General features: G+C 36.1%; 3 protein-coding genes across 7 annotated transcripts; all 3 read right to left on the bottom strand.

The window, feature by feature from the left end:
- Window positions 1-937: 937 nt before the first annotated feature.
- On the bottom strand, window positions 938-4,089 carry LOC133313351 (probable protein phosphatase 2C 55). 2 transcript variants are annotated; one of them, XM_061514715.1, is made up of 3 exons: window positions 3,979-4,089; window positions 2,364-2,687; window positions 938-1,608 (listed from the first exon to the last, which is right to left on the bottom strand). In XM_061514715.1, exons 1-3 carry the CDS (start codon window positions 4,018-4,020, stop codon window positions 1,261-1,263), a joined length of 714 nt encoding a protein of 237 aa, XP_061370699.1. In that variant the 5' UTR covers window positions 4,021-4,089; the 3' UTR covers window positions 938-1,260. The 2 variants fall into 2 exon arrangements, with proteins under 2 accessions (XP_061370699.1, XP_061370700.1); XM_061514716.1 differs by having other exon boundaries at window positions 1,524-1,811.
- Window positions 4,090-6,657: 2,568 nt separating this feature from the next.
- LOC133313330 (zinc finger protein GAI-ASSOCIATED FACTOR 1-like) lies at window positions 6,658-9,513 on the bottom strand. Its single transcript, XM_061514697.1, has 4 exons — window positions 8,956-9,513; window positions 8,418-8,814; window positions 8,154-8,302; window positions 6,658-7,356 (listed from the first exon to the last, which is right to left on the bottom strand). Exons 1-4 carry the CDS (start codon window positions 9,071-9,073, stop codon window positions 6,689-6,691), a joined length of 1,332 nt encoding a protein of 443 aa, XP_061370681.1. The 5' UTR covers window positions 9,074-9,513; the 3' UTR covers window positions 6,658-6,688.
- A 3,839-nt stretch (window positions 9,514-13,352) lies between these two features.
- LOC133313324 (uncharacterized) lies at window positions 13,353-26,152 on the bottom strand. Of its 4 annotated transcripts, XR_009751807.1 has the most exons (17): window positions 25,994-26,151; window positions 24,899-25,110; window positions 24,194-24,327; window positions 24,011-24,121; window positions 23,802-23,903; window positions 23,589-23,697; window positions 23,296-23,496; window positions 22,684-22,852; window positions 22,511-22,592; window positions 22,316-22,415; window positions 21,932-22,028; window positions 21,155-21,248; window positions 15,935-16,007; window positions 14,868-15,041; window positions 14,635-14,757; window positions 14,099-14,164; window positions 13,873-14,008 (listed from the first exon to the last, which is right to left on the bottom strand). XR_009751807.1 is itself a non-coding variant. In XM_061514687.1 (16 exons), exons 1-16 carry the CDS (start codon window positions 26,031-26,033, stop codon window positions 13,847-13,849), a joined length of 1,983 nt encoding a protein of 660 aa, XP_061370671.1. In that variant the 5' UTR covers window positions 26,034-26,149; the 3' UTR covers window positions 13,353-13,846. The 4 variants fall into 4 exon arrangements, 3 of the variants coding, with proteins under 3 accessions (XP_061370671.1, XP_061370672.1, XP_061370673.1); XM_061514687.1 differs by lacking the exon at window positions 14,099-14,164 and having other exon boundaries at window positions 13,353-14,008; window positions 25,994-26,149; XM_061514688.1 differs by lacking the exon at window positions 14,099-14,164 and having other exon boundaries at window positions 13,353-14,008; window positions 22,316-22,409; window positions 25,994-26,149.
- Between the last annotated feature and the right edge of the window lie 352 nt (window positions 26,153-26,504).

Raw genomic sequence — 26,504 nt, 5'->3', positions numbered from 1 at the left:
TGCCATCTCTGTTTCTACTTCAAAGTGTGAAGTAGAATTTTCTGCTTCAGAATGTGAAGTAGAAGCCTCTGCTTGCCTCTTCTGCTTGGTATGTTGTCTTATCCTCTTTGCAGTCCTTTCTATCTCTGGATCGTAAATCAAAGTTGCAGGATCAACTGTACAACGCATAAACTCAAGCAAACAGATTAGTAACACAAAGATCCAAGCAAGAAAATCAAAAGTTATAAATAACTTGGCGTAATCAATCCCCGGCAACGGCGCCAAAAACTTGATGCGTAAAATCGGCAAGTGCACCGATCGTACCAAGTAATAAAGAGTGAGTAGAGTATCATCTCCACGAGGATTGAGGCACCTAAGTTGTTATAACTATTCCTCTCTTGTTGGATTAATCAAAATAGGTTGAGAATGATTGTAGTTCATGAAACAAACAAAAATAATTAAAGTAAAAATGTAAATGATTCCAAAAGTGTTTTCAGAATGCAAGAACAAAAGATTAAGGATTGGAAAAATATTTGAGAAAATATTGCGGTAAGAGAAACAAACACCTTTCCGATCCCCACCTTGCAACTTGGATTATGTTTACATTTACCTATTCAATTGATCGAACAATTCATCATCTTTTATATGATTAGTTAAGCCCTAATCCCTTAGTGATCTTAACCTAGTCAACTCTATTAGAATCCTAATCCCTTAGAAATCCCTTTTCGAGTTAACCCTTAGAATCAATGAACCTTTAACGTTCGCTGTTCATGTAGCCTATCCCTAGTGCGTACATGAACAGTTATCTTATTCTTTGTCAGGAATTAGAATTCCAACATCCCTATCGAAAACCCTAACCCTCGCAATCCTACTAGATTGATCAGTTCCAATAGAATTATAAATGAAGAACAAGAAAAGATAAACTCAATTAAAATAGATAAACGTAAATTTCAACCAAGGTACAAGGGGTTCACATCAAGGGTTGTGACCCATACCACAATGATAAAACTAGCCAGACATGTTCATGTCTGACAAAATAATAATAAAAGAGAGTAGCATTTAAAACCTAGAAGAGAAAGGGAAGATGAAGATCTTCCGTCTTGATCGATCGAACCCTTGAATCTCCGAGAAGCTCCAAGGAATCTCCGCTCTATTTGTTGTTTTTCTCTCCTTGATTCTCCCAAAAGTCCTTTTTCTTATGTTTTTGATCCTTTTATTAGGTTTTGGGAAAACCTATTTCCCTTTGCACTCCAATTGGGCCTTATTTTAGCTGATTCGCACTTAAAAATATATCGCCCGCGCACGGGGCGCCAAGCCTGGCGCCCCAAACTTGGGAGAAACAGAAGCTGAATCTGTAAACGGCGCCCCGGGCGCCAACTCTGGAGTGCCGTGCGCCAGTCCCGCGCTCCGTGCGCCAACTCCCGCGCTCCGGGCGCCAGGTTGGAGCGTCGTGCGCCACATCCTGCGCTTCGTGCGCGACCGAAACAGAAGCAAATCGTCGATTTGGCGCCCCGTGCGCCAAGTACCGCGCCCTGTGCGCCAGTTTGGCGCTCCGTGCGCCAACCTCCGCGCGTCGTGCGCCAGCGGGAAATTTGGTTTCTCCGTTTTTGCTCCTTTTTGCGGTGTTTCCTGCTATTTAAACATATAACTTGAGTGAGAACATGATTGAGAAGGAATAATCAATATTTCTTGCATTTAATGACTATTTTCACTCATTTATGATTAATTCCTTGCTTCTTTCAAGTTAGAAAACATCATATGCTAGACGCACATCAGCACCCATCTAGGACCACCATAAACCCACTGTCCCCCAAATTAATAGCTTGAAGACCCTACAAAAAAGTAACACAAACAATGACTATCTATTGACAAAAAGAATGCAATAAAATAGAGATCTCTTTCAGGATTACGAAATAACAAACCAGAACTGATTATTTACAAACAGAAAGTGTTTGACTGTTTGCAACCTAGTTAAGTCACTCTATGCTCAGAAATTGCAAAAATAATATCAAGTACAGCTGAAAAATCAGGGAAATACTTCTCAAGGGCTTAAAGCAATCATCAGAAAACCATCACATTACAAAAATTTTGATATCGAAAAATATTCAGATAAAAGATACAAGAATAGTAGGATGTAATGTCAGTGCTAGTTCTATCATTAGGATTAGGAGTGTTATTGGGTTGAGCTTGTAGTTGCACTCCACTTGTAATTACTCTATACTATTAGTATGAATAGGAGTATTAGGCCAGTTTTTTATTTCACAGCATCAAAATTATTTAATTTAACTACTTAAATATATTATCTCTTCTTTTCTACTTACCATCAAATCCCTATAATTGCAATAACAATATTCCAAAGATTATAGCATAGAGGTGAAGGCAACCTGATCAGTAAGTGCTATGATGCATGCTGTAGAGGAACCCTTAGCTTTTGTACTCGAGTGTGCTTTTTCTAGCACCCTAGCTGGGTCAATTGAACCTTTGGGCTCCTCCTGAATAGCATCTACTGAATTGGACATGAGTTCACGTGAGTACTGTCCAGCAACAACACCAAGATCAGTCCAGCCACCAACACCATCTGCCACCTCTATTGCTTGTTCCTCAGAACATATAAAATGTGCATCTTCTCCACCAGTTTCTTCTATCAGGATGGGGCAAGTAGCATGACCTGATATTAACTTATTAAGGGTTTGCCTGATGGAGTTTTCCTGCAGTTATCATCCAACCATTTCATATCAGAAATAAGATTGCATAATCTCAGGATATTTTTAACTATCATATGCATGTTCTTGGTAATATAGCGTGTACGCATTGTTTGTAGATCTAAATTCAACATTACACAACTGAGGGAAATTTTTTTAGTTAAATATTAATAACACCCAAGTTTCATGTCACCGTCATGGAAATCATTGTAGAAGAAGTACTCCTATATAAAATATAACAACCAATAAATTTTAAAATATCAAGCCACTTTTGCCTATTTTTTTACTATTCAAGGCCCCTTTGATTAAAATATCTTCATTCTTCAATCCCTTTAAAATGTCCTTAGACAAAAGATGGATTTTTGTTACAGACGCAACCACAAACAGTTCCCTAAAAGTGACATAACTACCATTTCAGCCAATTTGATACATGGTGAACAACCATCAGCAGCACAGTATTTAAATCATTGATTTAAATGTTGAAAATTCTATTGTTTCACATGTCGATGATAAGCTATACAAATCTTTAGACCCTGACTCTGTGCAAAGGTAGGAACTGGGCAAAGTCTTCGCAACATTATAAATACAATAGTCATTATTTAAACGATTATTGGGTTGATGATGGTTTTTCAAACTCAAGCTCACATTTCTGCCATTCTCCAAACTTGTGTTTAAACAGATAATACTTGTATTCTTTCTTGGCAGTGAATGGTGACTATGCTTCAAAGCCAACTTATGTAAGGAGCATTCATTAACTACAATTCTGGATAAGTGAGCAGCCACTGTTTTACTCTGAAATTTGCTGGCAGTTGAAAATTGATGAGATCCAAACAATGCAAAATCAATGTGATATCCAGAACATTGAAATGAAGGCCCTGATATAGAACTATAGAAGGAATGGAAAATGTGCCAACTACTGATGAGGTTCTTGTTTGTTTGGCGAACAAGGTCCATGCAAGATGAAAAGTTGAAAGAATGAGAGAAATTTGAAGTCCCAAACCACAACTTCCCTCGTCCTATGAGGAATTCGACAATTGAACTATGAATTGCAGCTCTAAGTCTCGAAAAGTAAGTGGGTGGCATTTTACTAACAGAAGAATTATTACATAGGTTAAGGTTTTTACGGAGGAGAAACACCACCAGAATATATGCAAAACACAATCTCATAACTCACGATTCATGAGTACCTAAATCGCAGTATATATCTTCACCTCAAATAGGTAACGAAGAGTATTCATTCAAAATATCGTACCAAGAATCGAGGGATAAATAATAACGGAGTAGGGAAGAATCTTACGGTTCCGGGAAAATTATAGCAGAACGGAAGCGTAGCCAACATAAATCCCTTATCATAAAAGCTTGGGACGATAACCTGTTACCTTCTTTGTTACCAAAAAAAAAATAAAAATTAGACGAAAAACAATAAGGTAACCAAGGAAAAAGAATATGTCACTTGTAAAGTACAGGATATATTTACCCACAAAATTTTTTATCATCTTTATAATTAATTTAATTATGGGTTTATTTTTTTTAAAGTTACTTTAGATAATTTTATCTAATGTTCATCGAAACGACGTCGTTTTGGGACAAAAATTATGGTGTTTTTGTAATTTTAATTTATTTCAAGGCTATAATAGTCTTTATCATTCAAATTTTTTAATTTTTCAATCCAAAACAACATCGTTTCGATGAACATTACACAAAGTTATCTAAAGTAATATTAGATACTTTTTTCTCTTTAATTATTAATAATTTTCATTAATTTAATAATTATAATTTATTAAATTTATTGTAAATTAATAATTAATTAATAAATATGACTCAATAATTTTTAATAAATTATAATCGTTAAATTGATGAAAATCAAAGGTGAATAGATTAATTACAAAAATGATAAACTTTTATAGTGGTAAATATATCGTTCGGATGTTTGTAATCATTCCAATTGAAATTGACATTTTGTTGAAGGGTAACATTTAAAGTTAATGTTTTAATAGACACGGGTAGTATTTTTTTTAATAGATGGAAATAACGGTTGGATCAATTATGTGGATCTAACGGTTATATTGATTTTCATCTTTGTATGGTTATGATTCTCTATATTTAATATTTTATATTTATTTTTACCTTTGTATGATTATGATTTCTCATATTCAATGCTTTCATATTTGGGATAGGATATTGTAACAACCAATTAGTGTTACTACCGATGTTACTACTAATTAATTTTACCGTTAGATCAATTATGTTGATCCAACGGTTATATCTATTTCTATCTTTGTATGGTTATAATTTCTCATATTTAATATTTAATATTTATTTATACTTTTGTATGGTTATAATTTTTCATATTCAATACTTTCACATTAAATATGAGAAATCATAATCATACAAAGATGAAAATAAATATAACTGTTGGATTAACATAATCGATTTAACGGAAAAATTGATAGATAGTAATATTGGTAGTAACACTAATTGATTATTATAAATTATAATATCTTATCCCATAGAAATATGATGAGTTATTTATTTTATTTGTAACTATAAGAAAAGATTAAGTGGTCAATATATATATATATGGTCAATATATATATATATATATATGGGGAGGGATCATTTGACTCCAGAGTAAGATTTAAAAGTCTTACTCCTCATCCCAGCCATTGATTTCCGTTCATCCAACGGTTATCATTTATTTGAAATTAATAATTAATTAATGCATTAAATTACTAAATGATAACCGTTGGATGAACGGAAATCAAGGGCTGGGATGAAGAGTAAGACTTTTAAATCTTACTCTGGAGTCAAATGATCCCTCCCCTATATATATATATATATATATATATATATATATATATATATATATATATATATATATATATATATATAGTTAAGAATTCGACAGTGGAAGTTAGTCCAATGATTGCAATTATTGGAGAATAATATTATAGTCACTTAAAAACTATATCTAATTTACATCTTCCATTGAATTGATATTAACATCGATTTTTATATTTGAAATTCACAGCTGATAATAAGATTGGAATTATTTTATAAACCAATATTTGTATTAGAAATATTAAAAAAAAGGAAATTCATTTTTTTTATATCTTTCATATTTAATTACATTTTGTTAAGACTTTTTTTTTTACATGTTATCTTTTTATTATTCATTGCAATATTTATCAACTTGGGATTTTGTTTTCTTTGTAGAATTTCGGCATTACGAGTTAGCAGATTAAGGGATTAATTTTTAATATAATTTAATATAAATGTCATTAATGAACTTTTTAGAAATTTTACATAAATTTCATATATGAATATTTCACCGAAGGATTCACTAAAGTGACAATAAATTATATAGAACTTTACAAGAGATCAGTTCAGAAAAGGCTTGAAAAGGGAGTGAAAACTTAATAAGGAAATATATATTTTTATGAAAAACCTATAAACGTTGGCCGTACTCCAAATATAAAGAGGCTAGAGGTAATTGAGTGAATATATCTCTAAGAAAATACCTTTTATCATTCTATAGTAACAGATTTTGTACAATATAAAAAACTCGTAGATCAATTTGAAGCATTTACTTATTACTTTTTATATCAGAAAATAATTTTATATCACAGCAAAGAAGGACTAACTCACGGTATAACCATAACCCATATCCAATAAAGTATTAAAAGTAAAGCCACGGGGCCATATCTACAATTTAATTGCAGGCAGCACACTTATTACAGAAAAGACAAAGTGAAAAAACATCTGTACATGTAAATAAATATCCAAGAAGTGGTTTCTACAACATGTGACTTAATCCTATCAGTTTCTGAATTAGCAAACTCAAGTGATGCTAAGAAAATGAAACGAGAATTGGCTGATTTACCGGTCACAAAAACTCCGGGGGGGGGGGGGGGGGGGGGGGGGGGGGGGCCAAGAGACTATGAACCATTAAGGAAAGCTGGCTCGTGGAGCTTTGTTGCTGATGTAATTTGGCAATTGCCAGTTTTCTACGGTTGAACTCCTCTATCCCCAGATGAATCCAAGTTCCCTTCAAAAGGGGTAAGTAAAGCAGAAAGACCACCCCTGCTTGCCCCCACACCGATGCTTAGACCAAGAAGATCACGAGTCATGGGCTGGCCAACAAATGGAGGAGACGAGCCCATCATCACACCCTCATTTCCACATGGAAGTCCAAGCCCGAGGTTATCATCTGCCTCTTGCTTAACATAACCATTCCATTGTGTTGTTGTGGTGTCATCTTTCCCGAAGAAAGATGTTGTTGTTAAGCCTAAACCCCGAAGCAAGGATGCATTGGATGCACCCATTTGAGCTGCCTTTTGGAGTAATGCTGTAGCAGATAACGCAGGTTGTGGTGCAGTGTAGTGGCGAAGATCATGTTGATCCGGGAATAGGGATTGTTCATTGTTGGAGAGATAGAGTGATGTGGAGAGAGAGAGGGATGTGGGTTCTATGGTAGAAATGGAAGTGGGACAATCTGAGCAAGCCAAGCTTGACATGAGATTTGAGAATGAGGAAGTTGATGGTGCTGTTGAGGATGTCAACACACTTGCAAAAACAGTGCTACAAGTAGTAGAACTTGTAGGGGTTCCGGTTGGGACAGGGTTAACCAAACTCGTTGACGTCGGCGACAGCCTCGTTGGATTTTCCGGAATGTCTGATGCCGATGGGAAATAGAAGACATAAAATGAGCAAAAAGAATTAAGAAAAGTTGCAATTAGGTAAATTAACCTGAAAGGCTGAAACAGATAATAAAAGAAAATAAAAGAGGCTTTTTTTTTTATAAATTATTTTAGGAAGAACATTTTCTTTTCCACCAGTGAACTTCGAATTTCATGCATTATTTTCTTTCATAAATTATTCTATTACATGACAAAATCGAAACCCATTATTTTATATTATAACCCGAAACAGAGAGTAAACAAAGCTAGAAATTGAATGCGCGTAGAGCAAAAAGGGAAGCAATTATAGTGGCCTTTCCTGTTATTCTCTCCCTTTACTCTGTTCAGTCTCTGTCGACGCTCAGTGTCTCATCCATAACAACTCCACCCTATTAAAAAAAGCTAAACCCCACATAAAACACGCACAGATACAGCTTTTAATTAGTCTTTTTCATCTCTCCATCCCCGCAGGCCACATCATTATCCATCAAACTGACCTATTTATTACTGGGCTAATTTTGTTACTACTTACTACTCTCCTTAAACTTGCCCAGTTTCCCAAAGCCAGAGGAAAACAAAAATTTAAAATGACAAGAAAAAATAAACAAAATCGGTACAAGACAAACAACACACATACTTCGAGTTAAAATCATGTCTGCATCGTGCGTCTAAAACCTCTATTATTTATATTTATTTAAAAATCTGGTGAATTGAATGTTGACGAAAACGATGGGTAAGAAATTCACACAAGTTTGACCAAGGAAAATGCAAGTGCAAATAGCTTTAACACTACCTGAGCTGTGAATGGACAAAGATGGAGACACCACATGTGAAGAGGGAGTAAGTGGAGGCGTAGGGGGGGAAGCAGCTAGTGTTTTGGGCCCGCCACTCTCTTCCGCTAAGACATTGCAAGAAGCTCTGTGCGTCATGAAGCTATCCCTCCTTTTCACAATCCACCAATAAGATTATAAATATTATTAGGGACGTTAAAAGGGAAAAGTAATTAAAGAAGCATTTTCAGAGAGAGAGAGAGAGAGAGAGAGAGAGAGAGGAAAACCTTGAGAACAAGGTGCCGCAGTGACATCTGTACTCTCTGGTTCCGCAAGTTTTCATATGGGCTTTCCAATCGGACTGTACGGCGTATTTCTTGGAGCAACGTTCGCATTTCCACTTCTTCTCGCCGTGTTTTCTACAAAAGTGCTTCTTTATGCCGGTGAGGTCACCCAGCGCCCTCGACGGGTTGTGGTGGACGCAGGAAGCCTCGGGGCACACGTACACTTTCTTTCGGATTTCTTTGCTCTCTCGCTGCCGGAGCTTCCACGGCAGGTTATGGCCTCGCCGGTGAAGCTGCAAGTTCTGGTCGCGTTGGAATCCCTTGTTGCAGATCTCGCACACGAAACGGTTCGTCGTCAACAGAGTCTTCGGCGACAAAGAAATCACCTCAGCATCCGGATCTGAAAACGGTAAAAATAAAAATAAAAATAAATCCAAAATAACATTTGAGTCTCTAAACTTGAAAAGTAAAACCAATTAAGATAGATAGACAGATACATATATTTTATAATTATTGATAAATTAAAAGTAGTTAGTTATACCTGGCATTCCAGGTAGGCTTCGCTTCTTTTTGGGCGGTGGCGGTGGGATTGCGACGGTAGCTTCTCCGGTAGCTGTAGAAAGTAGCGGTGGTGAAGGATTATTATGAGGTTCCGTCATAGCTGCTGAATCAATTCAATGAAATGAGTATAATAAACTGTTTTAGTCTCTTCTACTTGGAAACTGAAAGATCACTCTCATCTCAAGTTCTCAATACAAGGCTATTCTATATTCCTATGAAACACAACACAAGGATCACTGGTCAACATTCTGAGCCGCTGTCTGTGTGTGTGTACACAAGGCAGAAAGAGAGTAATGATATCGAATGAGTAAATAGAAAATACCAACTAGGCTAAAGCGGCGCCAGTTAACCATGGTTAAGTTAAGAAGGGGAGAGAAGGTGAAGAACTGTAGTGTATTTTTTTTAACTAGAGTCGGGCGTCAAATTTCCCGTGGCAAATAGTGTGAATCCCACCGTCCACGTGTTACGAGGACCAGATTGAGGATATTTTGTCGGGAACAAGTTCATCGAGCGGTGCTTGTCGTGTAGTAAAAAACCTATGGGGAGTAAGTAACTGTTTATTTTATCTATTACAAAATTTCGCTTCTCTGCTTGTATCTTATATTTCCAACGCTTAATTTTTTGTGTAACTTTTCAAAGGTTTTTGACCAAAATTGACCGGTACTTTAATTGCCTATTTCAATTATTTTATTTATATTTACAAATTTTTATTTACAAATTTTTTGATCGAAAATATTTTTGGAATTTAATGGGGAAAAAATATAAATAAAAAATAAATTCCCCATTTTAAAAAAACATATCCAAATAGATACATCCTATGTATTAAATTTTTTTTCCTGAAGGTGTTATTATATACACGACAACATCAATTTCGGAAAGTTTTTTTTTTTCTTTTTTTTGGAAATGCAATTTCGCAAAGTTATTCATGGATAAGCTCATTTTCAGTTTGGTTTTTTTTGGCTTTACACAGGCACTTACTTGAATTATAATGTACAATTATTTTCTTTATTTAAAATGTTTTATATTAGAAACTAATTTCCTAAAATAATATATCAGCCAAATTATCAGGACCAATGGACGTTTGCCAGTGCAAAATTGTAAAACAAACGGAGCTCGTATAAAACAATTTTAAGAATCGTAGATACGAATTGTTTATTTCTAAAAAGATTAAAGAATTATAAATATGAGTTAGCGTATGAAAGACAAAATTCTTACTTAAAAAGGCAAATGAGACTTTTTGTCCTTTCTGTGTAAAGTGATATGAGGGTTATAATGCTTATAATTTTATTGTTTTTTTTAAGAAATAAAAAAAGGGTGTTAAAATATATATTTGTTATTTATAAAGTTTATACGGAAAGTATATAATAAAAGTTTGGTATGTGAAATTAATGATATGCAAAATGCAAAGGCCAAGTCCCCTTTTATTTTAAACGATGCTATAATGATGATAAAAGCGAAGGGCGTTTAGTCTTCTTGGATGCATAATGCATATGCATAATTAAGCTTCGCTGGTCTGCACTGCACCCCACTCCAGATTTCAGAATTAAATCCTGTCTGTGGGACCCGCCAACTGTAAAGTCCAGCTTCAGACGTGGAACAATAACTAAATTATTAAAAAAAAACAAAACGGGTTAGGCATGCAATTCCATAATATCCAACACGCTTGAAATGGATTTCAGGATCCCATATATGCTCCACCAAGTCATTGTTTCAAAAAAAAATTGTGAGTAAATACTTTTTTTTTTTTCTCTAACAAAAAATACGGTCTCCATTTTAGTTTCTTATAAAAATAAATTAGTCAGTTAGTTCCTAACAAATTTAAAGTGAATCCATTTAGTTGAAATTGTAGTCCCTCACAAATTTAAAAAAGACCCATATTAGTCTCTCAAAAGGATTAAAATGGGTCCACTTTAAATTTGTTAGGGACTAACTGACTAATTTATTTTTGTAAGGGACTAAAGTGGGGACCGTATTTTTTATTAGGGACCAAAAAAAATGTTTATTCATATTTTTTCTTCTCTTCTCTTTTTGTCCACACTTTATACGTAAACCGAAGTTATCGTTTTTATATGGTTATAATTATGAGAATTGTTTATCTCATTTAACATGAGATAAATTCATTTATTTACATTCTTTTATATAGGAGAGAGGAGAAAGAATATTTGTATATATGGAAAAAGTTTTATTAATAGAGACAAAACTCATTTCGATGATCTCTATTGCTGGAAATGATTAGTCTTCGATTATCGGCTTGAGATATATTGAGAAAACTCAAAAATAAAGAGATAGTTAAATAAGTAGATCTTGTTTTATTGAAAAGAGATCTTGTACTATGGCCTACAATATGGAAATATCTTGTAAATCAACAAGATAAAATTCGTCATGCTTATCTTAAACTCGATCCGTTTCAGTGCAAACATCAAAATGATCCTTTCTTTCGGCCAGAGAAGAAGCGACGTCATTTTTGCTCTTCTTGATTTGTTTTCTATTGTTTGCCTACTATAGTAACTACTGAAAGAACTTTCTCAACTATAAAGATAATCAAGAATAGGCTTTGAAATAATATGGAAGACCAATTTCTTAATGATTCTTTGATTATATACATTAAAAAAGAAATTATTTTAAATTTTAGCACATATTTAATTATAAAAGAGTTTAACAACATGAAAACACAGAATAAGAGTTGAGTGAAGTGATCTTAATTTCTGTAATAAATTTCTTTGAATTTTTTTTATATTAAGTCTATATTATATTGTAAGTACTTTCATTTATAATTAACAATCAAAGACATGACAGGCAATGTGTGATATATAGTATAGAAAGTAAATAATCACTAGCTAACTAAATTAATCATCAACTAACCAATTAACCAACCACATTTATGCGGTAATATCAATATCTATATTATATTTTTATCATATAATGAGAAAAATTATTTTTTCTATTTATTCCACGTGTTAATTAAAAATTATAAAACCTTAAAATTGGGAAGTATGTAAATTATAATGGTTTGAACAAATGAATTTTTTCTAAGACAGCTCTAAAGCAGTAATGCTAATATATTTAATATTTAAAATTTTAAAAGTTTTTCATGGTTAAGTTTATCTTGTAGACTTCAGCCAAAGTAAAACTACCTTCGACGCTCACGTACATCAATCCGTAATGTTATTTGTATAGACATCTTTGTTTCTTCCTTCCTTTTTTTTTCACATCCAATCAACGGTTCCCATCGTTTTTGTAAGAAATGTGAGCATAAATTTTTTGTGCGGGTAACATTCATGTATAGTTTTGAACAAATTCAAAAAATAACCAGTGCACACGACAAGCAAAAAATGTCCAAGTTTTGCTTTTGATTTTCCTTCTTCTTCGTAACGGTATTTTGCACTTGCTATGCCATGAATAATGTTAAATATAATTGTACATTTTTTATATAATTTTTATTCTTAAACTTATCTTATTTTAAATATTTATATTCTAATTTTTTTTTAAGAATGAATGTAATAGCACAATCAAAATTATATTGTAAACGACTCTCAATATTTTTTTTTATATCGATAATAATTCAAACTCAAAACTGTGATCCAGGAGAATATTTTTAATGACAATTGTATTATGAATAAATTGCAAATTATATATTCTCAAAAATACATATGTAAAGTATGAGAATTGTTTTTTCTTTTCTTTTCAGAAAATATGTAAGCATGGGTGTTACATTTTCATTGGATGAATATAAATGCAACAAAAGCACTTAAAATATCTCCGTGAACAACATATCACAGAAACAAATAAATTCTTTATCACTTGAATTAATAATTATAAATTTAGAAATTGATCTTTTGTCATGATGGAGACTTGATAGGACGTAGAAACATGGCTGTGAGGGGGTCCTAAGTGTTCTCCCTTCTCACCCTACGCTTGCTTGCAATTTGCATAATGTCAAAAAGAAATAAACTGTCCGTGACTAATCATTTCAAATTTGATTATCTTTTTGCTGCTTTTCAATCCTTTCCTCATTTGATGCGAAGGCCTTACCTTTATCATGATGGTTACTAAAATTAATTAATAGAATCATGAATTTATTTTATTAACTTGGTTAAAACGATGGAGCTGTGTCTCCGTCGTTACTGTTTAACAAGTAATACAACGCAAGCGGTAACCTTAACCCTATTACTTCCCTCATAATAGATCTACCTATAAAGGCGATCTATTTAAACTTTTTTCATGGAAAAAAAACCCTTTTTTCCACACCTCATCCCCACTTACAGCTAGTTTACATGAAGGCATCCAAATTTTAAATAAGTTATAACAATGAATGAATGAACCAACAATAAACTAACAATATTCAAGTTAGCTCAACTAGTTTTACACTATTGGATATATATCTAACTTTTCCCGTGTATTGAGCATGGTAAGGTTTTAAAAACTTTGTAATATGCTACCATGGTTGAAATATACGTAGGCCTGTGTATCAAAAGAAAAAAAAGAAAAAGGAAATATACGTAGGCCTAACTGCTAGGAAATCTGTCTAAACTGTAGTTGATCATTGATCCTATGTACTGTTGAGGGGCACATTTCGGCAATGAACAAATGATCTCTCATCTAACTACGTTCCAAATGTATATCATAATCACATTCCGTATCAACAGAATTCAAATTGTGCAGTGTAATAGAGAGAGAGAGAGGAGAAAATGACACGGGAAGAAGAGATGCCATGGCAGGGCGTGCTGTGTGTGATAGCTATTTAATCACCCAAGGATCTCACTCAGCACTACGTCAGTGGCGCATCTTTGAAGGCTAGATACTGAGGCCTGAATTTTGCAGCAGTCGACAAAGGAACCAATCGAACCATGCAGTATCAGCAAAATAAAAATTCATGAATGGCAGGCATTATATATTTGTCCCCTCATTGCATCAATTGGCATGTGCTCGAATGTGTAACGCTCGGGACCAAAGTACACTCCTGTCCTCTCCAAAAGCGCAATACCTTCGTCCTTGCCATATCTTGAAGCGTATAGTCTCAGGTATTCGATGTCCTAAACAAGGCAGAAAACATGGAACCTAAGATCAGAAAGCAAAAGAGAAACTACTTCCAACTTATGACTGCATTTGCCATGAAAACAGACCTTCACGGAAGAAACAGCTATGTAGCACCGATACTGACACGGGACACGTGACACGACACGTTAATTCTAAAAAATGATAGATTTTGACACGTTAGGACACGTTTTAATATTAAATAATATTTTTAATTTATATAGTATATATTATAGTTAATATTCAATAATTTAACAAAAAAAATTATCTAAACTTATAATATTCATAAATTTTGCAAAGAAACATAAGATATCTCAAATATTTATATTAAACTCAATAAAACGGTAATCGTAATCCAACGAATCTAATAGTTGGAACTAAAAACTCAACGCAACTTAACCTTTTTTTGAATTTCTATAACGCGTGGTGGAGTGTCGGGGAGTGTCCGAGAGTGTCGAGAAGTGTCGGACACGACACGTCAAGGTTTTTGAAGTGTCGGTGCTTCATAGAGAAACAGAGATGGGCAAACCTTGTCACTATGACTACTAGCCACTAGGCTGTATCTATTGCATTTATATTAAGACAAGTATTTCATTAAAATAAGAGGAAAAAGTAAACGCTCTACCTGCAAGCCACTAAGAATGCGCTCTAGTCTAAGAGAAGCCACTGGTTGATGAGAAGTTGAGAACACCTCACCGGGGTAGTATAGAACTCCATCCCCAGGGGGAAGACCATGCCTAAATTTTATCTGCGTCCACAAAGTATATTGGTTGTCAGGAAAATAAAATGTAGTATCACAAGTTTTAACAGCTCTCTTCTATTCCAAAGAAAAACAGCATAAACAAGCTTGACAAACACCTCCGCGCTGGCTGCAGTTGCCTTCTCATAGCAATTGGCACCCCAGTATAAAAATCCTGTGCCGCCCTCTTTCCACACTCGCCACATGACAGCTCGGTGTTGAGTGCCTCGCATTCCCAGATGCCAATTTGGATGAGGATCCGATGGCCCCATACATACATATGTCCACCATTCCTGTAACAAAACCACCGGCAAATAATAAGCAAGAAAGAGTATACGCACTAGCCCAAAAGTAATATGCATTCTACCATGCATCACTCGTTATTCCTCTGGTTTATGCTTTTTGCATTATGCATAGAAACATAAAACATGAATAAATATTCACAGTGCAGATCAATTACTGCAACAATAAGTGCAGTCACTTAAGATAATTATCGATTTTAACCCATTGTTGGTGAATATCACCTATTCACTGTCTATAGCCAAAAAATGTCTATGGGAGGGAACAATGATAGAAATGCATCAATGTAATTGTGTTAGCTGTTGATAATCAAAGAAAATGGGAGTTCAATCTCAACTAAAAAATCACAATTAACATGGGAGAAGAATGCTAGATACACTGAGCACAGGTATCTGTGTGCATGTAATAGATATAGAGACTTTAGTATCCAATATACTTAGAAAATCACAATCAGTTCCTTAAACAAGCCAACCTCGGCCTCGGTTTTAATGATTAATAGGCTTTAATCTAGAAGGCAAGAATCATGCAAGCAGATTCAGGTTATAAGAATCCCTATCCTAAAAAGTTGATGCTAGTCCTATTTCCAAAAGCCAGAGCATGGCAAAGACAACAGAGGAAAAGCAACCAAGAAAGGACACAGAGTCTAAGCCTCATAGCAAACTGGCAAAATTAAACTATTATTATGAGAAATCCACTACATGCTTAGCTCAAAAATCAGACAAATCAATTACCCTACAAATATACCCTATAACAGTGCTTACTATATGTTTGAGATTTTGTTCAACCTTGTTGATGAAGAAAAATAAATATCAACCGACTCAACAGAAATTTAGTGCACAAAGAAAATTACAGAACTAAGGAAAAAGCAATGAAATTATAACATTACCTCACCATTCTCTGGTTTTAGTTCAGCAATAATATCCTTGACCAGGTCCTCTCGATTACCTAGAACCCATTCGCTGCAAAGACACATTCAATTTCTTAGCACGCCTAATGATACGAGACTTCTGTTTTTCTTCCTTCCCTCTTTTATTTTCACTATTGTAAAATCTATTTCTTCCATAGGCACAAAAAATGAGACTAAGAAATATTCCCATCAAGGTATCTGTTAGAAATAATATTAATTTATTATAATTAGAATAGTCTAGAATAGTCTAGATTGTGGGCTTGGCCCATTAGGTCATCCCATTAGGTCTTTTAGTCTCTATAAATAGAGAGCCTCCTTGTACAGACTTACACACTTGAATATACAATATATTTCAGATTCAATTTGGTATCAGAGCTCTCGATCTGAGGGCTCTGCTTCTGCATATATATCTTTTCCTTTCTTTTTACTGTCGTGCATCATACCGGCAACCATCCTTTCACACCTAACCCTTATTTAGTCACAAATTTCTTGTCCTCAACCTTATATCATCAGGAAAAAGATCGTCAGCCTCCGTTCATCGCCGGAAACCGCCACAAAACCACCGTCCGCCACTGTTCACCGCCGTCAGACTGCTTTTCCGGCGACTTTTCCGACCAACCACCACGCGATCAGGAGCGGCTCAGGGAGGCGACCCTGTCTGTCCAAGCCGCGTGTTGATCAGAGCATCCACGCGCCGCCACGCGCCGGTGGAAGTCTCCGGCGGCCGAACCACTGTTCCGGCGCGTGAGCCACCGTCCGGCCACTGTTCCAGGCCGGACCACCACCATCTTGCTCGCCTCCTCACCCTCTTTCCAGATCTGGTCTCCGTTCGTTGTGGGTCCCATCCGTTTGAAAGATATCAGTGAAAAACCCGCTGTTTGGACACTTTTGTGCAACGTTTTTGCGCGATTTCTTGCTTTCTTGTAGTTCTTTGCTATTTTCTGGTCATCTCCTTTTATTTTGTGATGGAGGGCTCAAATAATGCGTCCAAAAACACGACTGACATCATCTCCGGTACTACCCCATCTCCATTCTTTTCTCGGGACAGTGATTCCAATTGGAACAGTGGACGCGGTCGCAGACGTGGCCGCAGACAGAGGCCTCGTTGCAATTATTGCCAGAATCTTGGGCATTTTGAAGAACGCTGCTATAGGAAGTACCCTCATTTGAAGCCACCGTCTGCCAAATTTGCTCAAACTGATGTTACGTCACCTTCGACTGGATTAGTAACTCTTTCAAGTGCCGACTATAAGGCACTTCTCAAGAAGGTTTCTTCTCAGCATCCTACTGAAGACACTGGTAATGATGTTGCATGTTTTTATCACTCATCTCTTGGACCCTGGATAATAGACTCAGGTGCTACTCATCATCTTTGTGGTAATAAAGATCTCTTCACTTCACTTTCTTATTCTAATAACCTACCCCCTGTCACTCTTGCTGATGGCACTAAGGCTTCTGCTCGTGGAATTGGGGAAGCCAACCCAACTCCCCTTTTAACTTTGAGTTCTGTTTATTATATACTTGGCATTCCTTTTAATTTAATCTCTGTTAGCCAGTTGATTCATTCTCTTTCATGTACTATTACCTTCTCTAAACAATCCTTTTCTGTGCAGGATTCGGGTACGGGGAAGACGATTGGAGCAGGCGTTAAGTCACGAGGTCTCTACTATCTGATTGCACCACCTTCTCCAGTAGCCTGTTCTCTCACAGAGTCTCCTGAGCTAATTCACAGCCGTCTGGGTCATCCAAACCTCTCCAAGCTTCAGCATATGGTTCCCTTTTTATCCAATCTTAAGTCTTTAAACTGTCATTCTTGTCAGCAAGGAAAACACACTCGCTCCTCCTTTGCTAATAGAGTCAATAAAAGAGCTGATGCTCCTTTTTCTATTGTTCATTCTGATATTTGGGGTCCGAGTCGAACAACGTCTGTTTTGGGTTTTCAGTATTTTGTCACCTTTATTGATGATTTCTCCCGTTGCACTTGGGTTTATTTAATGAAAAATCGTTCTGAGTTATTTTCAATTTATCAAAAGTTTTCTGCAGAAATAAAAACTCAATTTGGTGCTTCTATTCAAATCTTGCGCAGTGATAATGCAAAAGAGTATGTGTCTCTTGAATTTTTTAAATTTCTGGATACACAAGGGACGATACACCAGACTACCTGTCCCCACACTCCACAACAAAATGGAGTCGCTGAACGTAAAAATAGACATCTACTTGAAACTGCACGTACCCTTCTCATTCATATGAACGTCCCACTCCGTTTTTGGGCAGATGCTATTATCACCTCATGTTTCCTTATCAACCGCATGCCCTCTTCTGTGCTAAATAATGATGTTCCCCACAGTATTTTGTTTTCCGGAGCACCTTCTTATCCTCTGCCTTTACATATTTTTGGTTGTACTTGTTTTGTTCATGATCTTACTCCAGGTAAAGACAAGTTGACATCCAAGGCCTTCAAATGTATTTTCCTTGGGTATAAACGTTTTCAAAAAGGGTATCGTTGCTATTCTCCTGATCTCAAGCGTTATATCGTTTCTGCTGATGTCACTTTCCTTGATCAGCAGCCTTTTCACTCTACTCCGTCTCCAGTGTCCCAAGTTGATCAGGTCCTTCCTGTTCCTTTTCTTGACTTGTCTTTACCAGTTGCAGGTGACCCTATTCCAGAGGAGCAACCAATTACCTCCATACCTGCAGATCGTCCTCTCCTCACATTCCAGCGTCGTCAGCCTGCACCTCCTCTGACTTTGCCTCTTGATGACTCATCGCCCTTTCCCGTCGGCTCTTCTCCTCCGGATCCTCCATCAGAGACTCCTCCCATTGCCCTTCGGAAAGGTATTCGATCCACTCGAAATCCTCATCCCCTTTATTCTTTCTTGAGTTATGACAGACTTTCTTCACAACATTTTACTTTTGTTTCTAGTCTCTCTTCTGTTTCCATCCCTAAAACCACAGGTGAAGCACTATCTCATCCAGGGTGGCGCCAGGCGATGCTTGATGAAATGCAGGCACTTCACTCCAATGGCACTTGGGATCTTGTTCGTGCTCCTCCCGGGAAGTCTGTTGTTGGTTGTCGATGGGTATTCACAGTTAAAGTTGGTCCTGATGGCACTGTTGATCGCCTTAAAGCTCGCTTAGTGGCCAAGGGATACACACAGATCTTTGGTCTTGATTATGGGGATACCTTTTCTCCTGTTGCTAAGATGGCTTCTGTTCGCCTGTTTCTTGCCCTTGCCGCCATTCATCATTGGCCCCTTCTCCAACTTGATATTAAGAATGTTTTTCTACATGGTGACTTGCAGGAGAAAGTTTATATGGAGCAACCACCAGGTTTTGTTGCTCAAGGGGAGAGTTCTGGAATGATATGTAAACTTCGGAAATCTTTATATGGCCTGAAGCAATCTCCTCGGGCCTGGTTTAGCCACTTTAGTTCAGTTGTTGAATCCTTTGGATTAATCAGAAGCAAAGCCGATCATTCTGTCTTTTACCGGCATAGCTCTTCTGGCCAGTGCGTTTATCTCCTGGTCTATGTTGATGACATTATCATTACAGGCAGTGATCAGACCGGGATTGATCAGTTGAAAGAGCATTTATTCAATCAATTTCAGACCAAAGATCTTGGCAGACTTCGATATTTCTTGGGGATCGAAGTTGCACAGTCTAGGCGAGGCATTTCCATCTGTCAGAGGAAGTATGCACTGGATATCCTAGATGAGACTGGCATGTTAGGCTGTAAACCCATAGATACACCTATGGACCCCAATGTTAAGTTATTACCAGGACAGGGGGAGCCACTGCCAGATCCTAGTCGCTACCGCCGACTAGTTGGAAAATTGAATTATCTTACTGTGACAAGGCCAGATATCTCCTTCGCAGTGAGTGTTGCAAGTCAATTTCTTGATTCTCCCTGTGACTCCCATTGGGATGCAGTTATTAGAATTCTCCAATATATTAAAAAGGCGCCAGGAAGAGGTTTATTATATATAAATAAAGGGAGTTCAGAGATCTCTAGTTATTCAGATGCTGACTGGGCAGGTTCTCCTTCAGATAGACGATCCACCTCAGGGTATTGTGTTCTCTTCGGAGGAAATTTGATCTCTTGGAAGAGTAAGAAGCAAACTGTGGTCGCCAGATCCAGTGCAGAGGCAGAATATCGGGCAATGGCAAATGCAACCTGTGAGCTCATCTGGCTGAGTCAATTGCTGAAGGAACTCCATCTCTGTGAACAAAGGCCTATGAAGCTCATTGGTGACAACCAAGCCGCTTTGCATATATCCTCTAACCCAGTCTTTCATGAGAGGACCAAGCATATAGAAATTGACTGTCATTTTGTTAGAGAAAAGATCCAGTCAAGGGAGATCGAGACAGCATTTGTCAATTCCAATGATCAACTTGCGGATGTATTCACTAAAGCTCTTAGAAGTCCCCGAATAGATCATATTTGTAACAAGCTGGGAGCTTTTGATATATACGCACCAGCTTGAGGGGGAGTGTTAGAAATAATATTAATTTATTATTATTAGAATAGTCTAGATTGTGGGCTTGGCCCATTAGGTCATCCCATTAGGTCTTTTAGTCTCTATAAATAGAGAGCCTCCTTGTACAGACTTACACACTTGAATATACAATATATTTCAGATTCAATTGTATCTAAAATAACACAATTGTTCAGTAACCTAACCGAGGTTCAAGTTACACTTTTTACTGAAGTATGGCTTAGTGGTATGAAAATGAACCACAACAGAAAGGTTTTAAAATATGGATGTGGTCAAGGAAGACGGAGAAGGGGCACCCTTAGTCCTCCAAGAGACAGAAAACCTCTCACCCAAACAGCACAAGCGTTTAGATGACTTCTAAGTCCTTTAATAAGAATGAGCAATATATGGTATCTAACTATTTCTAACGGAAGATAAAAAAAAAAAAGGAGTGGCACTGACTAATAAACTGAGATCCTGAAAATTTCTTCATGAAACACATCACATAAATTGAGATTCTGAAAATGTTTCACCACTACGTAAGTAAATTTGGGGAACATCTAGCCACAACTTGAAATTGCATCACCAAATATTTTAGAAAGGGACAATGAAGAAATAAAGGAATGTAAATAGGTATAGCTCAGAAAACAGCAAATAGCCAGAAGTTACATGAAAAAATAAAGTTTACTGAACTCTTGATATATATACAGTCAATATAGAGTACCTTGTACAATAAATTTGATTATGAGGACGCAGAAAACTTGGAACTTTAACAAAAGCCTCAAATGGAGTAGGTGCAAGAGGCGCATCATTCGGCCCTACATAACACACAAATCATACAATAAGATACTTATATTCAGAGAAAGAAATATCAACTACATAAGCTGAGATAAATTTGTGACTGAGTAATGAGTATCATATAAACACATAAAGATTACATTTTTTCCACTGGTAAAGGCGATAATTTATATTATCAATAATATAACTCACATGAATTACTGGTAAGTACAATCTGAAGCCGGACTTTGCCAACCAAGAAATTACGTGACAGGTAAAATATTAAATTCTAAGGATTAGCCAGTAAACAATGTATACCATTCTACCCATATTCTTATTCTAAGGTTCAATAATAAGAAAATATTTTTTTTCACATAGTAATATATAAGATCAAAGATGGAAAACGTTCAGCAGACAGAAACTGCAGTCACATGTCGAGAAAAACTATTCTTAGATCAGATAACTTTAATTATGAATGAAAGAACACCTGGATGAGACCAGTTTCAGCATTCCAATCAACTAATGTAGGATATAAAACAGTCAGCTGTTACAACCATGTGAAATATTTGCAGTCATTCAAAAAAGTGCATAAACTAAATAAACCAGAGCCATTGCAAAGATGAGAAACAACCAAAATGACAATAGAAGGGAGAAAATATCATGTAGTCCATGCATAAGACTTAAAGAGGTAAGGTTAGAATAATGCAAGGTAGATAACACATACCACAATAGTAAGTAGTTAAGATACGAGCATCTGGAGCATAAGCATGAATATCACTGGCCATGTTGCGAACAGAATCATATTGTTCCAAATTCAGTGGCTGAAAAATATATGAAAGCAAATCAGCTTATCAAGATCATAGTAAACTGGACCAGGTTCGTAGTTATACCACATAGGACAATCAAAATATAATGAAGCTAAAATTCAGCAGGAAAGCAAGAAAACAATTAACCCATGAATACTGCAAAAGTCACTTGCCTATTTATTTAATTTATTTATTTTCAGTAGCAGTATCCAATCCAGAGTTAGGATAAAGGTAGATAACTAAAACCAAGACGTCATCCAAGAGCAGAGTTCTTATTATATTGTAAATAGTAGCACACATACCTCGTCCCACAAGTAAAAGTAAGCTTTTTTCCAGTGAGTCTTGGTTCTCAATATCTCAACTTGTTTCTGCAAGTAATCCTTCGCTGCATCATTACTGTGGCTGTGGCACATCACATCAACAGGTGGGTTGAATCTCATCAGTTTTCATCACAAATATACCTGACAGAAGCGAATGGGGGACAACAGACTGTATACCCAGAGACTACTTGACTATAAGGCACAGCATATGCTGCCAAGCGTGGGTCTGAAAAATATTCATCTGATTTTGGATGATCCGCTACAATGGCAAAAGGAGGGAAAGATTCAGCAGTGCTATCATTACTTCTTTTGGGATTGATTCTGTCAAACTTATTGCCTTAGAAATATACCTGGCCATGGACATGTATAAGTCAAAACACGCATACCATCAGCCCATCTGCAAAAATAGGGGCTGATTTTATACTGAAGAAGCCATTTGAAATGCTGATCCAATGCCTCATACCACTCCGCTGTTCCATGTTGAACACCAAAGCGATCCTCAATTACAGTATCAGATATCTAGTGTAGAGTAAAGGAAATAACCAAGTGTGCAACAAATAAACTTTCCTAATTTCATAGAGATTGTTAGAGATATATAAAACCATTAATGTAGCCTCACCCAACAACTTAAGCTTTTGAGTTGAATTGATTTTTTACATGGTATCAAAACCTCAGTGTCCCGAGTTCAATCCTTGCCACCCCCCATTTTCTTTGTGAAATTTCTTAGCATTAATGAATGGAAAATGTGAAATAAGTCCTAAATCTTAATTACACAACAAGCGGAAATATCACACTCTACTCTCTGAGTTTTTATGTAGTAAGCAGTAAGATTTTAGCATCTAATAACCCAACTGAGACAATATAAATGCCAGTTACATTTTCTACAAGCTGTTATTGGAAGAGAGAGGGGGGGGGGGGGGGGCCGGTTTGCTTTTCTGACATTTGATATGGGTAGAGGATACACCAAAAATAGCAGGAAGCGAAGGAGTTTCAGGAAGTACAAATTCCCAAACAGTCAGATTTAACTTCACCCGTAGAGAGAGGCTTGAAATGGCATCCTCATCCATTACATCTACTGACCCATTATCTGAAAAGAATTCAGAAAATGATGGAGACACAAGAATCCTTCTTAGAGATGTAGTTGCAGATTTCACCCTTTCAACCTAAAAATGAGATGCTTACATGAAAAGCCCATAATAACACCAAAAATTTAAGAGAGTATCAGAATGACAAACAGTGATTAAAAAAAACCCACCACTTCCTCTAATGGTTTTCCATCAACGGGCTCAACAATGTCAAGGCAGCCCTTAAGCTCCCTATACAATTGATGTTTCTCAACCTTGCTTAAACTTTGAACAGGAGATCTGTGGAATAATTACATTTGAAAAAGTCGACAAAAAGAAGTTGTGAATTAAAACGTGTAACACAAAATCAGAAGTAACAAAATTATTAAAAGAAAAAGGCTCACTCTGCATCTGCTTTTATAGCAGAAATGAGAATCTCTCCATCATATTGTCCTGGGGGTTGAGCACTAGGAACATCAATGGATATCCAAAGAGCAGTAGTCTCTCTGTAGAAGCAAAATAATGTAAAAAACAGAGTGAGAAGTAGTCAGTCATCTAGCATCTTGTGCACACAGCAGTGGAAGAAAAAACAAAATGTTAACCATACAATTACCCTGGAAATAGGTTTATTTGACTAACTGGAAGATCAAGGGGCACAAGAGCATCAGGCACACCTAAAATGGGCACAACCCGCCGCAACAGGAGTGACTGCCCAACAATCAGTCTGCCAAAACTGATGTCAGCATAAAATTAAAGTAAGTCATATATTTGTTCTACAAAATATAAAAACCCCAACCTGTCTCCAGAAGCGGAGCATAGGTCACTACACTGAACCTGTACAGTCCCTGCAACACCAGAACCCCACGAAACCTTTGGTCGGATAGCTATTTGTACACTCTCCCTCTCATTTCTAGCTGCCAGCAGGTTTATCTACAAGATAAAGCAAAAACTCTAGCGTCAGAAGCAAAAGAGAAAATGATTTAGAATTTTATAGTTTCTTCTATCCAATACTATTACAACTTATTTATGCATAAACTCCACCCTCAAATTTCAGGTAAAGAAATTTGAGGTTCCAAAAGTGAAAGTCATAGGTGATCAACTGAGCAGTACTCCACTCATATCCTCAACTTCTTAATATTAAAAATTGAAGTACTAAACTCATTTATTAATTAATCATATTATATAAAACCATTGTGACTTTAGTAGTAAGTATAGCTTCTGAAGCATGCTTCAAGTGTAATTAAGCACGCAATGTGTAAATATAAATGCAAAAGTCAATGTATGAGTAATTATCATATGTGATAAATTGTGAAGGAAACAACATTTCAATTAACACTCATGCAGTTCCTATTCATAAACAAAAAACACTTCTTGAGGTCCTATTCATATTTAATTATGTATATATTGCGTGGTGCAAATTTTAAAATAAAACACCATAAGATTTCTCGAGGATGAGTAGGGGGTGTAAGCCACTTCTATAATATAAGATAAAAATACTAACAGGTTCCAAATGTCTAGGCATATCTTGAGGTCCAACGTTTGCTGTGCTTGGCATGCACCATACATGCACTAAATCCCTAGTTGGAATTTCTGTAGGGTCAATTGATCCCTTGAGCTGATTCAAACCATTTGTGCCACCATCATTCCACCCATAAGCTGTACCGCCTCCAGCAACACCTTCAACTGGTGGCACAACCACATCTTGAGGATTTCCTGCCCAATGCATCAACATATGAAGGATCAATTAAATTGAAACACTTTAGTAAAGATTCATTTCAAGATCAATGTACTACCAGCAACTATTGTCTTTCACAAAATAAAAAATAAAAAGTATCCTATAATATAATCCACCGGACCTCTTCCTCAAAAGGAGGTTAAAATGATACAAAATTTTAAATGTCTTACTTTTGTACTTTATTTCTATAATTGTCTCGTTGAACTAGATGGAGCACAACAACTAACCAATTGCCACAAGATACATATGTAGAACTCATCAAGATTTTGCACTTCTTCTCACCCCCAATCCAGATCGAAATAAAAAGAGATGTAAATGAAAAAAGAAGGTTGCAGATAGACAAAACTCTCAAGGAAATCAACTCATAGCATTCATATACACAGCTCCTCACTCACATCTCACAAATGAAGTTAAAGTTATTTTCATAACAAAATAATGTCAAATATAACTACATACTTAAATTTCGAGTAAGCTCATGGATCATGTAGGTTCTCCATACATAAGCCCTTTCAAACCTCATTGTAGACAGCTGTTAGGCTTAATAACCGCCATAGATCGGTTCGGTCTCTAAGGCAATAATACAATAAGAAATCCAATCCATATGAAAGCAAAAAAGAGCCGCGACGATTGTAAGCACAGCACACAAAACGCGGAATCCATATGATTACACCCAAATTGAAGCATAGGAAACGATAATTTCGAGAATTCATAAAAGGTGAAACCAGCAAACTTTTGTTATTAGATTCAAATTTCAAACTTAAAAAAGATTGGCAAAACCGAGTAACTGTAAATTGAGAAAATGAAAGGGAAGAAAAAGCGCGATGGACGTAAGTGAGAGAAAAGAGTATAAGGAGAACTAACCGGAGACGGAGTTGTCCATATCGGAGCCGGTGGAGGACATTCGACTGCTACGGTGGCTGGAGTGGGGAGAAGTGATCGCCTTTTGTTTGAGAGTAGACAAGATTTTTTTGTTTTTCTTGCCAATTCCAATATAGAAACTAGGAAGGAAGACGAAAAGAAGTGATAATGGTAAATACTAACCAACTACTTATGCTTCACGCACTCTTTCCCTTTGGACTTTATCTATTTATCAAATATTCTTACGGTACAACTTTGGTTAGCGCATTTTTTTTTTCTTCCCCCGAAATGTTGCAACATACATTTCATATTGCTCTGAATCTTAATTATGTGAATTATTTGGAAGTGTTGCGAATTTTTTTTATATCTCTAAGAGTTAAACGCATGACTTGTTTTTAATGAAAGTAGAATATAAATTAGTTACTGTAATCGCACTCCTAATTAAACATTGGGGAGATCGATTTACTATAAAAAAAAGTTTACACCTTTTACAACTAATTTAATCACCGATGAT

This window comes from Gastrolobium bilobum, unplaced genomic scaffold, assembly GCF_033153095.1.
Source record: "Gastrolobium bilobum isolate Gb01-03AN ecotype WA unplaced genomic scaffold, APGP_CSIRO_Gbil_v1 utg14062, whole genome shotgun sequence".
Classification (NCBI taxonomy): Eukaryota; Viridiplantae; Streptophyta; class Magnoliopsida; order Fabales; family Fabaceae; genus Gastrolobium; species Gastrolobium bilobum.
The sequence above is the reverse complement of the archived record's forward strand: the minus strand, read 5'-3'. Positions and strand labels throughout refer to the sequence as shown.

What these genes read in the sequence shown, in the direction of transcription:
- LOC133313351 (XM_061514715.1), bottom strand. Translation starts at nt 4,020, where the DNA reads ATGTTGGCTACGCTTCCGTTCTGCTATAATTTTCCCGGAACC. An exon ending in GCTATAATTTTCCCGGAACC is followed by an intron (nt 2,688 to 3,978) that starts GTAAGATTCTTC and finishes TGATAACTGCAG; the next exon opens with GAAAACTCCATCAGGCAAAC. An exon ending in TCATAGCACTTACTGATCAG is followed by an intron (nt 1,609 to 2,363) that starts GTTGCCTTCACC and finishes TTTAAATAGCAG; the next exon opens with GAAACACCGCAAAAAGGAGC.
- LOC133313330 (XM_061514697.1), bottom strand. Translation starts at nt 9,073, where the DNA reads ATGACGGAACCTCATAATAATCCTTCACCACCGCTACTTTCTACAGCT. An exon ending in TGCGGCACCTTGTTCTCAAG is followed by an intron (nt 8,303 to 8,417) that starts GTTTTCCTCTCT and finishes GATTGTGAAAAG; the next exon opens with GAGGGATAGCTTCATGACGC. An exon ending in TTTGTCCATTCACAGCTCAG is followed by an intron (nt 7,357 to 8,153) that starts GTAGTGTTAAAG and finishes CATCGGCATCAG; the next exon opens with ACATTCCGGAAAATCCAACG.
- LOC133313324 (XM_061514687.1), bottom strand. Translation starts at nt 26,033, where the DNA reads ATGTCCTCCACCGGCTCCGATATGGACAACTCCGTCTCCG. An exon ending in TGCTCCGCTTCTGGAGACAG is followed by an intron (nt 24,122 to 24,193) that starts GTTGGGGTTTTT and finishes CAGTTTTGGCAG; the next exon opens with ACTGATTGTTGGGCAGTCAC. An exon ending in GCTATAAAAGCAGATGCAGA is followed by an intron (nt 23,698 to 23,801) that starts GTGAGCCTTTTT and finishes ATTATTCCACAG; the next exon opens with ATCTCCTGTTCAAAGTTTAA.